This window comes from Streptopelia decaocto, assembly GCF_964273445.1.
Source record: "Streptopelia decaocto genome assembly, chromosome: 1".
Taxonomy (NCBI): Eukaryota; Metazoa; Chordata; class Aves; order Columbiformes; family Columbidae; genus Streptopelia; species Streptopelia decaocto.
In genome coordinates, this window is record NC_138663.1 from 64,248,879 (window position 1) to 64,267,298 (window position 18,420).

The following is an 18,420-nucleotide window of genomic DNA, read 5'->3' on the forward strand; positions in this document are numbered from 1 at the left end:
TTCAGCCTGGAGAAGAGAAGGCTGAGGGGTGACCTCTCTGCAGTCTTACAACTTCCTCAAGGGTGGGCAGCAGAGGGGGAGGTGTTGATCTTTCTCTGGTGACCAGTGATAGGACACCAGGAAATGGAGTGAAGTCACATCAGAGGAAGTTCAGACTGGGCATTAGGACAAGGTTCTTCACTGAGGGGGTTGTTGGTCACTGGAACAAGCTCCCCAGGGAAGTGGTCATGGCACCAAGCCTGACAGAGTTCAAGGAGCATCTAGACAATGCTCTTAGTCACATTATTTAGTTTTAGGTTGTCCTGCAAGGAGCAGGGAGTTGGACTTGATGATCCTTATGGGTCCCTTCCAACTTGAGATATTCTGTGATCTACTTTGCCTAGTGCAGCCCAAGATACCATTCAGCATCTTTGCAGCAAGGGCACAATCCTGGCTTATGTTCAACTCAGTGTCCACCAGGACTCTCAGGTCCCTTTTTGCAAAGCTGCTTTCCAGCTGGGTGGGCCCCAGCATATATTGGTGTATGAGGTTGTTGCCCCCCAGGTATGGGACTTGGCACTTGTCTTTGAATTATCTTTGAGTGAACCCTCAAATGCCTGTGTTGCAGACTCACTTGTACGTAGTGCACCAAATAAAGATTGCCACAGCTGGCACAGTGGTCTGCTGGTTAAAGCAGAGGTTACTTCTTGCAGAGGAAGAACCATTCAGGTAGGGTAAGGAATACTGAAATGTTTTCAGTAGGGATGATGGAAAACAAACAAACAAACAAAAACCAAAATATTTTCTCCTTTTAAAAGGGAGAGAATTTTCTCATGTAAACAGCTTCACAGAGACACAGAAAAAAAATTCTTATGCCTGTTGCAGCTGTACCCAACAGAAAAGGATACTTGTTCTCACAACACAGATCTTTATCCCCCAAATGTGGAAAAATTGCACTGCTTTACCATTTCTGAATAAAGTGTTTGCTTTATCAGAAATAGTGTTTCAGTGAAAAGTGAAATGTCCTTTTCAGGTCAGTCAGCTGAAGGTCAATAAGAGGATAATAAAGCACAGAGCAGAGGACCCATTTTTCTGTGGTCATTATATTTTGATGTGCCAACAAATGAAAGGTGAATGTACGCCAAATGAGAACTTTGAAAACTCTACTGATTCAGTGTGCTCCATTATAAACTTGCATATATTGGATTATAGTGGGTTTATCATGTGTATTAGAGCTTAAAGAGGCTTACATTAAATGTGCAAGGAAGAAGAGTCTTTTTGCATTGCTGGAATGGTGGGCCATTACTACAACCGATCATATTTTATAGAAAAAATTACCTGTGATTTATAGAATAAAATATGTCTCTGTGTGACTCCTCCTAAATTTCTGTATCTATTACATACAAAAAAGGTGACCTGATAGTAGCCTCAGGCAATACAGTGATACAGAGACAGTTCTGAGCTCAATAGGAACAAAATGTATTTTAAAATTACTCCCCATCATTTTCTTCTTCAAATGAGTCAGTCCCCACTTCTTCATAGTCTTTCTCCAGGGCAGCCAGGTCCTCTCGGGCCTCTGCAAATTCTCCCTCCTCCATGCCTTCACCCACATACCAGTGCACAAAAGCTCTCTTGGCGTACATCAGATCAAACTTGTGGTCCAGCCTTGCCCAGGCCTCTGCAATGGCTGTGGTGTTGCTCAGCATGCAGACTGCTCGCTGAACTTGAGCTAGATCTCCTCCAGGAACTACTGTAGGAGGCTGATAGTTGATCCCGACCTGGAAATATGAACGTGAGAGAAGGTTGTAAGTAGGCAAGAGTAGAAAGCAGTCAAAGAGCTCAAAAAAAGTGAGTAAAGTTACATATGCTGAGTTAGAGTGGTGCCACTATCAAAACTACCAGATGGCAAATGCCATAAAAATAATAACATTATGAACAGTATGTTACATGGTCATTTTAACGTCTGCATCATCCTTCTGTTTAATGTGCATTGGCAACTTAGTAGCTTTCTTAACAGCTACTTCGCACTAAAAATACAGTTTCACCAAGATACTCTATAGAAACTGATACAGAAAGTTGGTTGCCAGTTCAAAGTTTTCATTCTTAAACCAGCTACTTGTAGGAGAAATGTTTTTCCACTGCCAATGTCTGTATTGTTATGGAAATTATGTTTCCCAACACTGCTATGTAGCCAGTGCGGAGAGGCTGTATAATATTATTGCATGAAGGTGTGAACTGATAGATTCCCTAATATCAGCATTTCCTTTATTAATTGTATTGGTTTGGGTATTTCCTTAGTTTTAGATGATGCTTCAGAGGGAACACTCACTGGCTTTTTTTGAAATTCATGTCTGAAATGAATACTTATTTAGATTTTAGGTTGTACACAATTCAGATTTCCATGTACCTAAATATTTAGGAGTCTATGTCAATGAGACATTTTTCTTATGTTCCTTCCTTTTCTGCTAGACTGAACTTGTCCTTTAAACATTAAAGAGAAATTCACAGCAGCTGTACTCACCTTGAAGCCTGTTGGACACCAGTCAACAAACTGGATAGTTCTCTTGGTCTTGATGGCAGCAATTGCTACATTGACGTCTTTGGGGACTACGTCACCACGGTAGAGCAAGCAACAGGCCATGTACTTCCCATGTCTTGGGTCACACTTCACCATCTGGTTGTTGGGCTCAAAGCAGGCGTTAGTGATTTCAGCCACCGAGAGCTGCTCATGAAATGCTCTGTCAGAGGAGATGATGGGGGCGTAGGTCACTAAGGGGAAGTGGATGCGTGGGTAGGGCACCAGGTTTGTCTGGAACTCTGTGAGATCCACATTGAGGGCACCGTCAAAGCGCAGCGAGGCGGTGATGGAGGAGACAATCTGGCTGATCAGGCGGTTGAGGTTAGTGTAAGTGGGACGCTCGATGCCCAGGTTACGGCGGCAGATATCGTAGATGGCCTCATTATCCACCATGAATGCGCAGTCCGAATGCTCCAGGGTGGTGTGCGTGGTCAGGATGGAATTGTAGGGCTCCACCACAGCGGTGGAGACCTGAGGAGCTGGGTAGATGGCAAACTCCAGTTTGGACTTCTTTCCATAATCTACAGAGAGACGTTCCATCAGCAAGGAGGTAAAGCCAGAGCCGGTACCCCCACCAAAGCTGTGGAAGATCAGGAATCCTTGCAGTCCAGAACACGCATCAGTCTAGAAAGCAAAGAGAAAGTGAAAGAAGGAGGGCTGAAGAGGAATGAAAATGCTTCATCTACTACATGAGCTTATTCTCAGCTGAAGAGGAGAGCAGTCAGCAATACAGAGCATTGCTTTCATGTCAGGTTGTCTTGAGAAAGGCCTGGTGATAATCCTGTCCTTTGCTTCCTTCCCTGGCTCAACTTACAACATAAAAATTGGACTCATTTGTGGAGCTTCTCTCTCTGAACTTCACACATCTTTTAGTTATTCTAGCTGAAACAAGCAATGTAGCACTTCCTAATCCACCCTTCTCTATCAATATTGGTGCTCCAGGGTTGTGCTAATAATGACGAATTATGTATTCAGAACCATTTTTGAAGACTATCTGAAGGCATACACCTGGGAAGTGAACTACTGGGCTTCTCTGTCTTGGACTAGTAATGATTCTTCTGTATGTCTTGCAATCTCTTTTCTGAGCCATTGGTATCATTCACAGTTAACAAGCTACTTGTTCTGCACTTCTGTCTTCTGCAGAATCCAAACTGCTGTTTCAAAACTACTGGGACTTACCAGCTTACGGACACGATCAAGCACCAGATCAATTATTTCTTTGCCAATGGTGTAGTGGCCACGGGCATAGTTATTAGCTGCATCTTCCTTTCCTGTGATCAGCTGTTCTGGATGGAAAAGTTCCCGGAAGGTGCCAGCCCGCACTTCATCTGAACAAGAAAGAGAAACTGTAAGAAGCTGCATGGCTGTGCTCCAATGCCAACAAGTTGTGGTTGCTGTTGGCACTGATGCAAGCTTTCTGTCAGTGGAGGTCATGACCGCAAAAACCAGATGCTGATGGAGAAGGTAAAACTGTTTCCTAAGTATTTTTAAATCGTTGCATTCTGTTGATTTGTGGCGTGATGTATCCAGGCAGAGAAGCTGTTATCTTCTCAAGACCTTGTCAGTTGTACAGCTGTACCAACAAAAGGACAAGTCACCAGAAAAAAAGCATGAAGGAAATCAGGTTTCCCCAAGTGCCCCAGTTTTTAGAAATCCTTCCGTTCCTGGAGGGAAACTGTCAGGCTCCTACTCTGGATCTGAATTGGAGAAAAGCAGAATTTGAATGGCAAAAATGTCATGATAAACAAACCCAAAAGTTAAATATTTTTGCAAAAAGAAGTCACACAAACCATGTGTGATAGCTATTAAACTGCTGGGGATCCTATCAGTATTGTAACACCTGTGGAGATAAATGACTCATGACAGAATCTGGTATTCTGTGTCACAAGAAAATTAATTTTATGCTATCTACTGGTAGACCAAGATACAAAAGGTGTACTTCTTTGTACCAGCAGAGACTGGCGGCACACCATGGTGATACTAGGAGGAATAAGCTCTTCTCCATTTCCCAGCTTTATTTCAATACTGACCTACTACCGTTGGTTCCAAGTCCACCATTACAGCTCGTGGCACATGCTTCCCAGTGACTGTTTCATTGAAAAATGTGGTAAAAGAGTCATCTTTGTTGACTTTATTGTGCAAATCCTTGAAGGTGCCGTCTGGCTGAATGCCGTGCTCCAGGCAGAAGAGTTCCCAGCATGCATTTCCTATCTGAACTCCAGCCTGGCCAACATGAACAGAGATGCACTCACGCTAAGGAGAGAGAGCAGAGACAGGGTGAGAAAAACCACAGCATATTAGTCCTCCTTATTCCTAACAGTTACTTTTTCCTGTATTGCTCTTCCAGAAAACGGTGAATTGTTGCTGTCAGCAATTGATTTGTTCAGTCCCGTGACCACAATGAAACCGTGCATATACACACCAGATACTGGGACAGTTCTTCAAAAAATTGACATCTTTGTGCTGTAATACATGGGTACATGAAAACAGGCAGAAAAAAAACAATCAGTTACACAAAATCCACCTTTCCCCCTACAGATTGGCCCTGTTAAGGAGCATAGCCCAGTTTAGTTTATTTTTACTCCTGGCGGGAACCTGACACAGTCATGTGGTATCCTTCAACCTCATGTAACCCTAGACAGGTGATGTCTTTTGATTCTCTTACCCTCTCTCTGATAGCAGGATAGAGTGGAAACTTGGAAGAACTGCTTTAAGCAATATTCACCTCCAGAAATACTCTTTCAATTTTACATTACAGGTCCACTGCCTATTCAGGCAGTGTCATTGCAAGATGGCACCCTTACTTGTGTAATTTTGAGCATAGTTCCTGTCACAGCCAGGAACTTCAATTAAAAGAAAACAATGTGTGTAACACCAGGGTAAAATAGGCAGGTGCCAATTGCTCCAAAATCCTTTACACCTAGAGCCCAGGAGTATAAAGGACCTGGTACAATAGGGTGAGGGGTAATGGTTTTAAACTAAAAGAGGAGAGATTCAGTCTAGACTTGAGGAAGAAATTTTTTACAATGAGGGTGGTGAAACACTGTCCCAGGTTGCCCAGAGAGGTGGTAGATGCCCCATCCCTGGAGACATTCAAGGCCGGGCTGGACGGGGCTCTGAGCAACCTGATCTAGTTGAAGCTCATGGCAGGGAGCTGGACTAGGTGAGCTTTGAAGGTGCTTCCAACCCCAAGTATTCTGTCATTCTACGGTTCTGTAAGTTCAAAAATATAATTATAAAGCAGATAATTCTGAGTTAGCCCAGATGATTACAACACTGGGTGTAGTAAAAGGTAGTTTTGTAAGGAGAGAGCAGTTTCAGACACATGGAGTGTTTCAGCTTCTGTTTCTGCTTTGGAGTAACTGTAATTATAGTCTTCTGAGCTCTGTTTTTGTGATCTCAACGGTCCTGTCTATACGAGAGAGCAAGAAAGGGTCAGGTCATATTACTGAACCTGTGACCTGTGATCACCTGTGCTGATAGATAATTAGCTCTCTCTCTGGCATAGTTTTGGCTTATGCCAGTTTATACTTTTCCAGAAAGTGTTCGGGCACCATCCAGAATACAATTCATTGTCAAGAGTAATTTTCAGTGACCAGCCTAGCATTGGAGAGGGAAAGAGAATTTAGATGTCTAAATATGAAGCAGGCCATGCTACCTGGCTTCAAGGCCAGAGAATGGTCCTCACTCATTTTTATTTTGTAATGTCCCATTTAGAGATATGCAATGACTTAATATCAGATTTGGCCAGTTAACTTACTCTTTTTTTGATTTGGTAACTGCCTACCCTGCAAAATCGTCCTGTGACCTGAGAGTAAAACACGTCTTCCCCCAAACCTAAAGCCTCAGGCAGGATATGTGACCAGCAGCATCTCTGGAGCAGTGTTTTCTTCACAAATTGGTATATATTTATGCTTTGGAAACATAAATAAAGATAAGTCACTACTGCCCCAGTTAGTCATCCTCAGAAGTTGAAATGAATACGGAAAGTCAATTTAAGTATTTAATTCAATGCAACGTACTATTTCTATTCAGTACTCATTTGTAAGTTCCTGACTCTGCAAATGCATGTGCAGCAGCATGTGTAATGTGTTCTCAAGTGTACATGCACAACCTTGTTTTTCTCAACTGAGTCGTGCAAAAGTATCCGAGTTATTTGCATGATGATGAGGCTTCACAGGTCAGTATGTTGCAGGAGAGTTGCAATCTGGAGGATTACTCAGGAGACACTGAAGGCATATTTAGGCTTAGACAATTCAATGAATGCTGATTTTGCACAGGCATTTGCACAGCCTTTCTTTTAAATCCCAATGTAAATCTGTGAGGCTGGCAGCAAGAAAAGAAAAATCTTTTTTTCCCTTTTAAACATGGCAATGAGGCCAGGTGATTTTTTTAAAATAATATCTTTCAGAGCAAAGCTACAAGTCAAGCAGCACTTGGAACCTAAGGAGCTGCTTTGCCCCGTTCCTCAGATCAGTAGAGGAATTTGTCTGTTTCTTCACAGGTGGAACAAGTGAACATTGCCTTAGATAGTTAATATTGTAGAACCGGCTCCTTCCTTTTAGATTGAGCTTTCAGCTGCACTAGTTTGAAGCAGTATCTCAACACTACCTTTTGAACCAGGCCTCTGGCCATGACTCCTGCCTTCAGCTCCCATCTTCTCCTACCCCAGCAGTAATTTGGAAATATTCTGACCAGGAGAGGAGACAGTAACAAAGAGGTTTCTAATTTTGCATAGTAAACAGCTTTAAAATAGATATGAGACTTTCACTAGGGAAGAGAGTGGGCCTTCTACTGAGTCACGGGCAGAGTAAACTGATCTCTACATGATATTTAAATTTGGAGCCTACTCCAAACTCATGTTTCATATCCCATCACTAATGTACCAGGACCTGTCTTAGAAATTGTGCACCTGACTAAACCTGGGACAGCTTCGACTCTATTAAAAACGCAGAATACTAACTGGCTTAAGTATTTACTGTACAAAGGTAGGCTTTAGTCTTCCAGCTATTCCCAAAACATGTTCACTACCCTAGGTCTGCCTTAAGGCATGGGGAGGCTGTGAAAGTCTGTATCTTGCCGGCTAAATGAGTGCTCTCATTTTGGAATTGCAGCTCTATTGGCAAAAAATAACATAGTTCTCTGCACTGAAATAAGACTCAGTGCTAGACATAAACTTGGGTACAAGGTGAAATGGACTTTTCACATTCTAAGAGCTTTTGAGAGGTTTCTACAAATTAATAATAGCCCTCCCCCCACCCAAATCTTAAAAATGAAAGGCTTTTTTTGCTTAATTTAACACAGACACATATAAAAACATTCATGCACCCCAGAAACACACATGTATACACTGTATAGCTATGCACAGTACAGCCGCTGGGGCTAAATTAATTTAAAACAGACACAAAGGTAAGTAACTTTTTTATTTCTAAAAAAAAAAAAAACAAAAAAAATTATCTCATATGAAAATGAACCTGTGGTTAGAAAATAGAGTCACAACAGAAAGTACTAAGAAGCTAAGACTCTGTATGTAATTTAGCTTATAATTCCACTAATTAGACAGTTTCTGAAGAAAACTTTGGTTCGCCATGCCTTACAGCTCCAGTGACATTTTCTGACGCTCCTCTCCCATCCTCTTGTGTGGTATTCGGTGCGTGAGATCAGGAGTTTTGTGGAGCAAACCACTGATAACAACAGCAGAACCCCTTGCCTTCCCTCACCCATGGTCCTCCCAGTCCCTGCGTGACGGGTGTCCCCACATTCTCCCCTTACCATGGTGTCTCCCGTGGTGTGTCCTTCCCTTTCGGATCAGTGGTGGCAGGTCTGTGCCGCAGCCGGGCTCTGGGCTGCAGGGCAGGAGGCAGCCTGGGCCCGGCACCAGGCACCTGCTGCCACATTTCAGTGTCACCATGTGTTGGGGAGGAGGTCACGGGCTCCATGGTTCTGTCCGCCACATCGCTGCCTCCTGTCCGTCCCACCACCCTGCCTATGCAAATTCATTCAGACAGGCTGGGCTCTGATAGACCCCTGATTTCCAATTTAGTCCTGCCTCGTTTGGTGTGCTTATTAAATCTGAGTGTAGCTGCCTAACACATCATACATTACACTAACAACTGAGTATTATCCATATATATCGCCTACAAGACATATACCATCCCAATTCCCTGTTCTGCCAGCATGTACATGTGTAGACAAAAATCACTCTTAAATTCCAATACAGAAGACCAAGAGGGCATAAGAAAGCAAATAAATTGAAAAGAGGACAGAAAAAAAATAGAGAACTGGAAAATATAATTACCATTCTGAAGTGTCCTCTGCCAGGGCTCTTAAGTGCTGGCCTGACTTCTTTCTGTCCTTACTCCAGCTGCCTCTCTATTAATGTTTCAATTCGCTTCTATTGCTTCTCTTTCTGTGTACAGTCATCTGGGCTGTCAGCAGTATGAGGCAGCATTCAGTACAGGCTCTAACTCATCTGCCCAAACACTGAAAGAAATTTGATTCTCATTGCAGTGCTTATTGCGAGACATAGCTGGAGGCATCACACAAACGTTCTCACACCAAATTAGGGCAGTTGCCTCCACCACTTTGTTGTTTGCTCCTTCTGCACTAGCTCAGCATTGGAAAGAAGCAGCTTCTCTCAGTGGAGAAATCCTCATGATTGCAACTCCCAGGTAACGAAGAGGAAGGCACACCAAATTACTTGAATCTGAGTATTATCTATCCCTTGACTTTAGAAACGTACTGTTTATTATGATGTTCAATCAGTAAAAACTTAAATACACAAGTCCTACATTTTAGATTAGTCTGCTTTGACACGATTATATTGATAGATTGTTCTGCCACTGTTGGCAACCAGCACCTAAGGATCTTCTCTAACTAACACTGACATTTTAAGAGTGTGAAGTATCACAGAATCACAGAATACCAGGCTGGAAGTAGTTCATACCGTGTTTTATAAACTCACATTGGTATATATAGTCTTAATTTTGCTGATTTTACATAAACCTACAAGTCATTACTCTTTGATTTTGGCTAAGAAAAGCTACAGAGATTTCTGGAGCCACAAATATTTTTCACGGAGGAAGAATGAAAATTCCTATCTGCTACTATGTTAGCGTTAAGTACCACACTTCTTCAGAAAACCATCAGATCATTGCTTTGAGACTAGGGAATAGGCTCTTCTAGTATTCTTCCTGCAAAGGAGCCAAGCTTCAGCACTTGAGACAATCTGACATGTTAATGCTACCAGATTCACCAAAGGTGGAGCTCTATGTGGAGAATCACCTGAGGAAAAAGTCTCACAGCATGTACTTTGAGCAGTCCATCACCCAAATCCTCTTAGGTGTTCTTTGAGTCAACATGCCAGATCTATCAACTACAAAACCTAAAAGAGCTCTATGAATTACTAAAATATTTGCAACTTAGTCCATTTCTGCATTTTTTCTGCTCTTACATTGCCTTGCCCCGCTCTTCTCTTCCAAAGTAGGCAGTGAGAGCATCTCTGGGAGTCAGTGTTAATAATTCCTCTCTCCACCCCACTCAAACTCAGCTGTCCCAGGACCTGCAGACTCACCAAAGTTGGGTTGCCACACTGAACAGTCTGGGTTGTGCCTCACCAGTCAACAGCTTCTGAGAAGCAGGGAGCAATGGAGTCTTGAGTGCTGTCCCTGGCTAGCAGGAGTGCAACGGCTATGTCCTGTCTCTCTAGAATGAACTGAGCTTGAAGAGCCTGGGGATGACCCAGGCTACTGTTCTTCCATTTCTCACAGACGCATAGCTAAGAAAAAGGCCTTTGCAAATCTGCTTTAGACCAAAGACAGTGTTTGATGTGCTGTCTTGTGGCAGCCATGAGCTCAAGTGCTGGAAATATGCGTTGGTCTGGGGTGAAGGCCAGGCACAGCCCTGAGGAAGACCTGGGTGGACAGTTTTTCATGAGGTTTCCTTTCCTTGCTTTGTCATCTTGTGTTGCAGAGAGCTTGGGCAGAAAACCCTCAGCCGAGATTTAGACGGTAACCTGAAAGCACAATGTGGAACTCTGCTCCCAGGTACTGGTGCATTTTCTTGACTCCAGAGTTGGCCTGTAGGCTCTGCTCTGTAGAGACATGAGGCAGATGTGGCCTGGGCCTGGATTCTTGGAAAGAAAGTCATCTTGCTTGATGCTGGCATTCAGCCTGTCTGAGCAGACAGTGAGCTTGTAGGGGAACTTCTCCATCCTGCATGGAATGGGCTTGAGACATGCCCTGCATGGGGAGAGTTGATGGCCCAGCAGCCTGGGCAAGACCTGCCCACTTCAGCTTTTACCTTGCGACACTGGGAGATGATGAGAAGAGCTAAGCAGGGCTGGTTATAAAAAAAGCTCTGCCATGGAGTCCTGAAGTGTGCAAATAAATGGATTTGGCATGAGTGCTAGAGTGGCTAGAATGGCTTTTAGTGCCAGAAGTTCGTGAATAGCCTGTGCTAACTGGGTGATGCGCAGCCTGTATGCAGCTGGGGTGGTCTGGATATGTTCAAAGGGTTTCCCGGGTGCTGTGCTACAGGTGCCCTCCAGAGAAATGTGACAGAGTCGTGGATTTGGGAGTTATTTCAAATGGTTTATGTTTCTATCAAGATCAGCCTCATAGAGAGATTTTTAAAAACCCCTTAACACTGCCGTACAAAACCTAAATACTTTTCCTCTGTTTAAAAGCAGTCACATCTCCGAAAATAGAAGTTCTGAACAATCTAGAGCGTAGAAGTACTGTCTACCAGACCTTAGGTCAAGAGAAGCACTAAGTCCCGTGATCTATCAGTTCTGTTCTGACTAGAGATCAAAATATATCAACCGGTAAATGAAGGACAGTCATCTCCTTTGTCTCCTCTACTAGATGGACGTCATTCCCTACAGTTTGGTTAGCTAAGTGATTCACCAGTAGTGCCAGAATTGTGGATTATTTTAGAACAGTAATATGCCACCTCACAAAACCAAACTCCTAAGAAGTTTTTAGGTGATCATACAAAAACCTCTTTCACTTTAAACTTTATGTGTGAAAGTCTTTGCATTTCCCACACATAACAGCACATTCTTACATTAGGTGAATAAAAATATAAAAGCTCCCCTGTAGAGCTCCATTTTGTCACTCTGTTGCCACCTACTGGGAGAATTGACAGCAGCTAGTTCCAGGTATTTCTGAAATCCTAACGTCTACAGTTTCAATATCCACATAAAACTGCTATATTGATAAAAGTTTGGTTTTCTGGTATTATCACTGAAACAGAGAACTGTGCTGTGTATTTTTTAAATTACTTTAAAATAAAGACTAATAAAGACTTTAAAATAAAGAACAATTAAGTACACCTTGGGATGCATTTTCCAAAGAGTTATTTCCTTTCTGTTAAAAATTGTCATATACAATATTTATCTATATGTGTTAAAAAATGTGGAATTAGACTGCACATGCAAAATTATCTTCCCTAATACAGCAAGTTCAGAACTACAGTTATTAATCAGCACATTTGCTGATGACACCAAGTTGGGAGGGAGTGTCGACCTGCTGGAGGGCAGGAGGGCTCTGCAGAGGGATCTGGACAGACTGGAAAAATGGGCTGATTCCAATGGGATGAAGTTCAATAAGGCCAAGTGCTGGGTGCTGCACTTTGGTCACAACAACCCCCTGCAGCGCTACAGGCTGGGCGCAGAGTGGCTGGAGAGCAGTCAAACAGAAAGGGACCTGGGGGTACTAATTGACAGGAAGCTCAACATGAGCCATCAGTGTGCCCAGGTGGCCAAGAAGGCCAACGGTATCCTGTCCTGTATCAGCATGGTCAGCAGGACAAGGGAAGTGATCCTTCCCCTGTACTCTGCATTGGTGAGGCCACACCTGGAGTATTGTGTTCAGTTCTGGGCTCCTCAGTTCAGGAAAGACATTGAAGTGCTGGAGCAGGTCCAGAGAAGAGCAACACGACTGGTGAAGGGACTTGAACATAAGACCTATGGGGAGAGGCTGAGGGAGACAGACCCCTTCCATGCTACAACCTCCTTTCAGGTAGTTGTAGACAGCGATAAGGTCTCCCCTCAGCCTCCTTTTCTGCAGGCTAAACAGCCCCAGTTCCCTCAGCTGCTCCTCATCAAACTTGTGCTCCAGGCCCCTCACCAGCTTTGTCGCTCTCCTCTGAATTCTCTCCAGCAACTCAATGTCCTTCTTATGATGAGGGGCCCAAAACTGAACTGAACCTCATACAGTATGAAACTCATACAACATGAAGCCTGTTACCCTCTGAGGCAAAGTGACTAATGATTAGCTGGTCATATATCATACATTTACTGACTGCCTTGTGACCTCATAGTGGATAACTCATCCTGTTTACAGTCTACTAAGATAGAAATGGATTAGGTGTGTGAGCACCAAGCAGAAATGCAGCCCCATACACACACACACACAAAAAAAAGAGACATAGACGCAATCTTATGCACTGGAAAGGCCAGAGTGAACTTTAAGATTCCTCTCCATCATTTTCTTCATATGAGTCAGTTCCCACTTCTTCGTAGTCTTTCTCCAGGGCAGACAGGTCTTCTCGGGCCTCTGAGAATTCTTCTTCCTCCATGCCCTCCGTCACATACCAGTGCACAAAAGCTCTCTTGGCGTACAGCTGATCAAACTTGTGGTCCAGCCTTGCCCAGGCATCTGCAATGGCCGTGGTGTTGCTCAGCATGCAGACTGCTCGCTGAACTTGGGCTAGATCTCCTCCTGGTGAAACTGTAGGAGGCTGATAGTTGATCCCAACCTGCAAATGTCAATAGAAAACATGGAGGAATAAAAAGAGTTATGAGAAAAGGACAAAATTAAACAATAAATAGGGTAAGGAAATTGTAAAACCATTGGTGGGGGGAGGAAAAGAGGTAGGGAAAAACCAAAATCACATCAGTGTTAAGTCTAATGCCATTCAAGCTATTTTTCTGTGCGCAAGTCAATGCTTTACCCTCACTCAAGGTAAAAAAACAAAGGGGAAAACAACCAGAACTGGACTCTAAATGAAGAAAAACTCATACAAATATACTGACGTATGCATGGGAAAATTTGGGACAAGGAAAAAAATCTCTCTCTGTGGAGATGTAGAAATGTTTCACTTGCCTACAATACAGCACTGATAACTTTGGGGATTTTTTCTTTGGTTGGTTTGTTTTTTAAAATCTCATGAAGGACACTCTCAAGTGTCTCAGTGTCTTCAGAGTATAGACCTTGCATTGATCTTTCTTCCAAAATGCAATTTAAAGTCTTATGGGGTTGACATTCTCCTGTTACTGAAAATAGCAATACTGTATATGTTTCCATTTATTTAAATATTTCGTAGTCTATGTCAATGTGTTGTCCAAAGGAGAAAAGGCACGTTTTATATATACATACCTTTCTTACGTTTCTTCTTACAAGTGGAAAACATGCAAGATTAGAACTTTAAGTACAAGTTTTCTGCTAGACTGAACTTGTCCTTTAAACATTAAAGAGAAATTCACAACAGCTGCACTCACCTTGAAGCCTGTTGGACACCAGTCAACAAACTGGACAGATCTGTTGGTCTTGATGGCAGTAATTGCTACATTGACGTCTTTGGGGACTACGTCACCACGGTAGAGCAAGCAACAGGCCATGTACTTCCCTTGTCTTGGGTCACACTTCACCATCTGGTTGTTGGGCTCAAAGCAGGCGCTGGTGATTTCAGCCACCGAGAGCTGCTCGTGAAATGCTCTGTCAGAGGAGATGATGGGGGCGTAGGTCACTAAGGGGAAGTGGATGCGTGGGTAGGGCACCAGGTTTGTCTGAAACTCTGGCAGATCCACATTGAGGGCACCGTCAAAGCGCAGCGAGGCGGTGATGGAGGAGACAATCTGGCTGATCAGGCGGTTGAGGTTAGTGTAAGTGGGACGCTCGATGTCCAGGTTTTGACAGCAGATATCGTAGATGGCCTCATTATCCACCATGAATGCGCAGTCTGAATGCTCCAGGGTGGTGTGTGTGTTCAGGATGGAATTGTAGGGCTCCACCACAGCGGTGGAGACCTGAGGAGCTGGGTAGATGGCAAACTGCAGTTTGGACTTCTTTCCATAATCCATGGAGAGGCGTTCCATCAGCAAGGAGGTAAAGCCAGAGCCGGTACCCCCACCAAAGCTGTGGAAGATCAGGAATCCTTGCAGCCCAGAACAGGCATCAGCCTGGAAGCCAACAGGAGAAGTGAAAGAATAAGCGAACATATCTTGAAATTACACCCTCGGACAGAGCGAGCAACACCCACACCCAGTGCACAACACAAAAGTCAGCAGTTTTCCCAGAAAATTCTCATTGTCTCTTTTCCCCTGTAAATGCCAGGCTAGTGTATCAATAGAGCAAAATTGATGTCTTTCTCACAATAATAATGCTGTAGCAATATTCAAGGTTTTCCATTTAAGTCTTTCATTCATATGAAAACCAGGTCCTGCATTTTTCTGTTCTGAGCCAATGACAATAGTAAATACAAAACAAGAGCCACTATCAAAAAAAATAAGTATGTGGTGTTTATTTCCCCTCCCACTCTCCTAAGGTCTTGCTTTCAATGTAATAGTGCATACCATCTTGCGGATACGATCTAATGTCTTGTCAATTTTGTCTTTGCCGATGGTGTAGTGGCCACGTGCAAAATTATTGGCTGCATCTTCCTTTCCACTGATCAGCTGTTCTGGATGGAAAAGCTGCCGGTAGGTGCCAGTCCGCACTTCATCTGAACAAGAGAGAAAAAGCGTAAGCTTGGAAGAGATAATTCACCAAGGCTGGTAGTGTTTGCAAAACAAATGGAGCATTTTATGTTGGCACAAAATGCTATGGAAGATCTGTATGTTGAAAAACAAAGTACAGAGGTAAGGAGTATATTCTGAGATGTTCTGAGTACTGAAAAAAGAAGTGGACTCTGCGCTAAGTGTAAGCTGCTGTGTTATACAAATGAATTCATTCATCACAGGAGGGCTGTGCCATGCTGTGGTAAAATTTCAGCTCTATATACTAATCAGATGAAGATCCATTAGAACCTTCAGGACAACGACTGGAAAAATAGGAGATTTGCAAGAGCAAAACAGTGGTTTCCCCTGAAAATCTGTCAGGGCACTTCTGTTGTCTGATTCTTCGTGCTTGTCTCTTACATTTGAATGTGGAGGAAAGCATTTTCCATCTGTTAGCAAAGGAAAAACAACATCACAAAAAAAAAAAAGACCAGAAAGGAATTTCTTTAAGAAAGCTAAATTGTACTCATAACTAGCGGAGGTTTAAGCAACAGTGAACTTTTGATTTTATTAATGATTAGTAGAGCACCCATGACAGCATGCAGTCCAGTTTTCATCTTTTCATCGAGAGTAACAGAGCTTTCAGTAATATCTGGTATTAAAAACTTCAAATCTGTCCATTTTGCCTGCATTTTGGGATCATCCCTAATGGACAGGGCATTGTCCTGCTATTCAGCAATCTGAACTTTGGCACCCAGAAGAGTTAATTAATTTCTGTTTTCCAGTATTAGTTCTATACTGACCTATTACGGTTTGCTCCAAGTCCACCATAATAGCCCGGGGCACGTATTTTCTAGCACTTGTCTCTCTGAAGAATGTGGCAAAAGAGTCATCAGGGTTGGGTTGGTCGCTGAAAGTGCCGTTTGGCTGAATACCGTGCTCCAGACAGAAGAGTTCCCAACACGCGTTGCCAATTTGAACTCCAGCTTGGCCAATGTGAACAGAGATGCACTCACGCTGGGAGGACGAGACAAGGGAAACAGTGAGACGAAACAGGGAATATCCTCAGTCTCTACAAGCTGATCTTCCTTGAAACCCCAAATCAACCACTGATTACAAAATTTTCCACAAGACTGGGATTACTGGAAAATATTCTGACACTTATCTACAAACAGGAAGAAAAATATTTTGCTGTGCGTAGAAAGAAGCAATAATGACAACAGCTACAGATATGCAGCCATGCCTGCACATGGTGTACAGCACGTGGGATCTACGTGTAAGTGCACATAAGCCCATATAGATAGAAAAACTGTGTATAGGTGCACACAATAAAGAACAGTAGGTCCCAGCTAAGGGGTATGAGCCAAGTCCAGTTATCTGGGAGAAGACTGACTTATTGATATCTGGATAAAGCAAAGGTAACAAAGTATCTTCTGATCTGTTGAACTGCTGTTGAATGTGTGTGGGACAGGTGGAGAACAGGTTTGTAGAAATGAAAGGAACTCGAATTAAAGTGCCTTTAGTACTTTAATTAATTTCAACCACTGTTTCAGCCCATTCTCTGGGTACTTTTAATTCAATTTAACATGTGAAGAGCTAACTTGATACTCAAGAGGACTTGGTACTCTTTACATGTTATATTAAATTAATCTCCTGAGAAATTCTTCTCATACGTAGGCTTCTGTAATCATGGGTGTTCAGTCAATAACCAGTTTCTAAAGTGTTCATTACTGTGTCAAGTACCTAGTTTAGTAACAGAAATCTGAAACACAAAATATAGTATCATATTCTAAAAGAAAAAGCAGCACATCTCCTCCTGCAGATTGCTATGCAGGATCCCAAGTACTGTGAATTTAAAGAGTTGTCTCAAAAACATTCTTGTTGGACATGCTATATTTGAATATGAAACTTTAGGCAGGATTCCCATCCTGTCTTATGGAGTATCCAGGGAAATGTCCACATTTCTTTGTTCTTAGTTTTAATACAATTTAGTAGGAAAAGGCCATTAATAGAGGGTTCAACACACTGTATTCAAAGCACATCCAGAGTAGCTTCTACCCAAAAAGGAAATACAAGTGCCAACCCCAACCTTCTTTGCCTGCATGTGACTTCACTTACAACAAATTTATTAACACAAACGTAGCAGTACATGTTGGACTCCAAATTTGTTTACCAAGAAGCTAATACAATACTTTGTACACTGTGAGCAACATTTGTTGCCCCCAAAATGAAGCAAAAAAAGTCACTTCGGCCTTCCTGCCTTCACTCACATCTTGACCTGACTAGGGGGAAACAGAGGGCCAAACTCCTTGCTCATTATCTCATAAAACAATCTGCTTCTCTTCTTACCATGGTTTCTTCTGTGTGCTTCCTTTCTTGACCGGCAGCAGCAGCTTTGGTTACTGATGTTCCTACTGTTGTCTAAGCAGCCTGGTGCAAGGTGGCTGCTGATCTGCACCTCGCTGGCAGGGGCCCCGCAGCATCACAGCGCAGGCAGGAGAGGTCACAATCCCTCCCAGGCAACCGGCCCATTCCAGCCCCTCACCTGTGACACCAGCAGCCTGCTTGCACCCACCTGCAGGACCCAGCCCTCAAGTCTGTTCTTAAGCAAGTCTTCCCAGTTAACTTTCTAAGCTAAACCTTGGTTTAAAAGGGAAAAAAAAAAAAAAAAAAAAAAGAAGAAAGAAAATTACAATTGATATTAATAACCAGAATTTTAACACCCACAGAATGTCTTCACGAATGACCAGTTTCCTTCCTTAAAACTCTAACAACTCGTGAATATGCTACTGATAACTCATTTAAAAGATTATTTCACCCTTTCAGAATGTCTTCATTCACACTTTCAAAAGGTGGCGTCATTTTTAAATGGCGCTTCTTCTGACAAAAGCAACTGTAGAGGAATGGTGGACATGGAGTTAACTTGCCTAAATTCCACTGATTGAGTTGGGGAACGGCTTGAACTGCAAGAATTCCACTTGACTATTCGATCATCTGTGGACAAGGTACATGGGATTATCTTCTTGTGTCCTGCTACTAAGGCACCAAACCTTGTCTTTCTGCCAGCCATTCCTATCTTTGTGACCTTGGTTCATCTGATGATAGACTGTGGAGGGGTTTTGATAGATAAAGACCTGTTGCT

General features: G+C 42.9%; 1 protein-coding gene across 3 annotated transcripts; it reads right to left on the reverse strand.

The window, feature by feature from the left end:
• Positions 1-1,098: 1,098 nt before the first annotated feature.
• LOC309453039 (tubulin alpha-8 chain) lies at positions 1,099-18,259 on the reverse strand. 3 transcript variants are annotated; one of them, XM_082076136.1, is made up of 5 exons: positions 17,628-18,259; positions 16,082-16,295; positions 3,737-3,885; positions 2,501-3,181; positions 1,099-1,757 (listed from the first exon to the last, which is right to left on the reverse strand). In XM_082076136.1, exons 1-5 carry the CDS (start codon positions 17,628-17,630, stop codon positions 1,470-1,472), a joined length of 1,335 nt encoding a protein of 444 aa, XP_081932262.1. In that variant the 5' UTR covers positions 17,631-18,259; the 3' UTR covers positions 1,099-1,469. The 3 variants fall into 3 exon arrangements, with proteins under 3 accessions (XP_081932262.1, XP_081932260.1, XP_081932261.1); XM_082076134.1 differs by lacking the exons at positions 16,082-16,295; positions 17,628-18,259 and adding exons at positions 4,588-4,810; positions 8,856-8,997; XM_082076135.1 differs by lacking the exons at positions 16,082-16,295; positions 17,628-18,259 and adding exons at positions 4,588-4,810; positions 8,330-8,573.
• Positions 18,260-18,420: the final 161 nt, after the last annotated feature.

Excerpts from the sequence above, each read along its gene's own strand:
- LOC309453039 (XM_082076134.1), bottom strand. Across the intron at positions 3,886-4,587 it reads CTTGGAACCAACGGTAGTAG|ATGAAGTGCGGGCTGGCACC; the intron begins GTCAGTATTGAA and ends TTTCTTGTTCAG. Across the intron at positions 3,182-3,736 it reads TTGATCGTGTCCGTAAGCTG|ACTGATGCGTGTTCTGGACT; the intron begins GTAAGTCCCAGT and ends TTTGCTTTCTAG.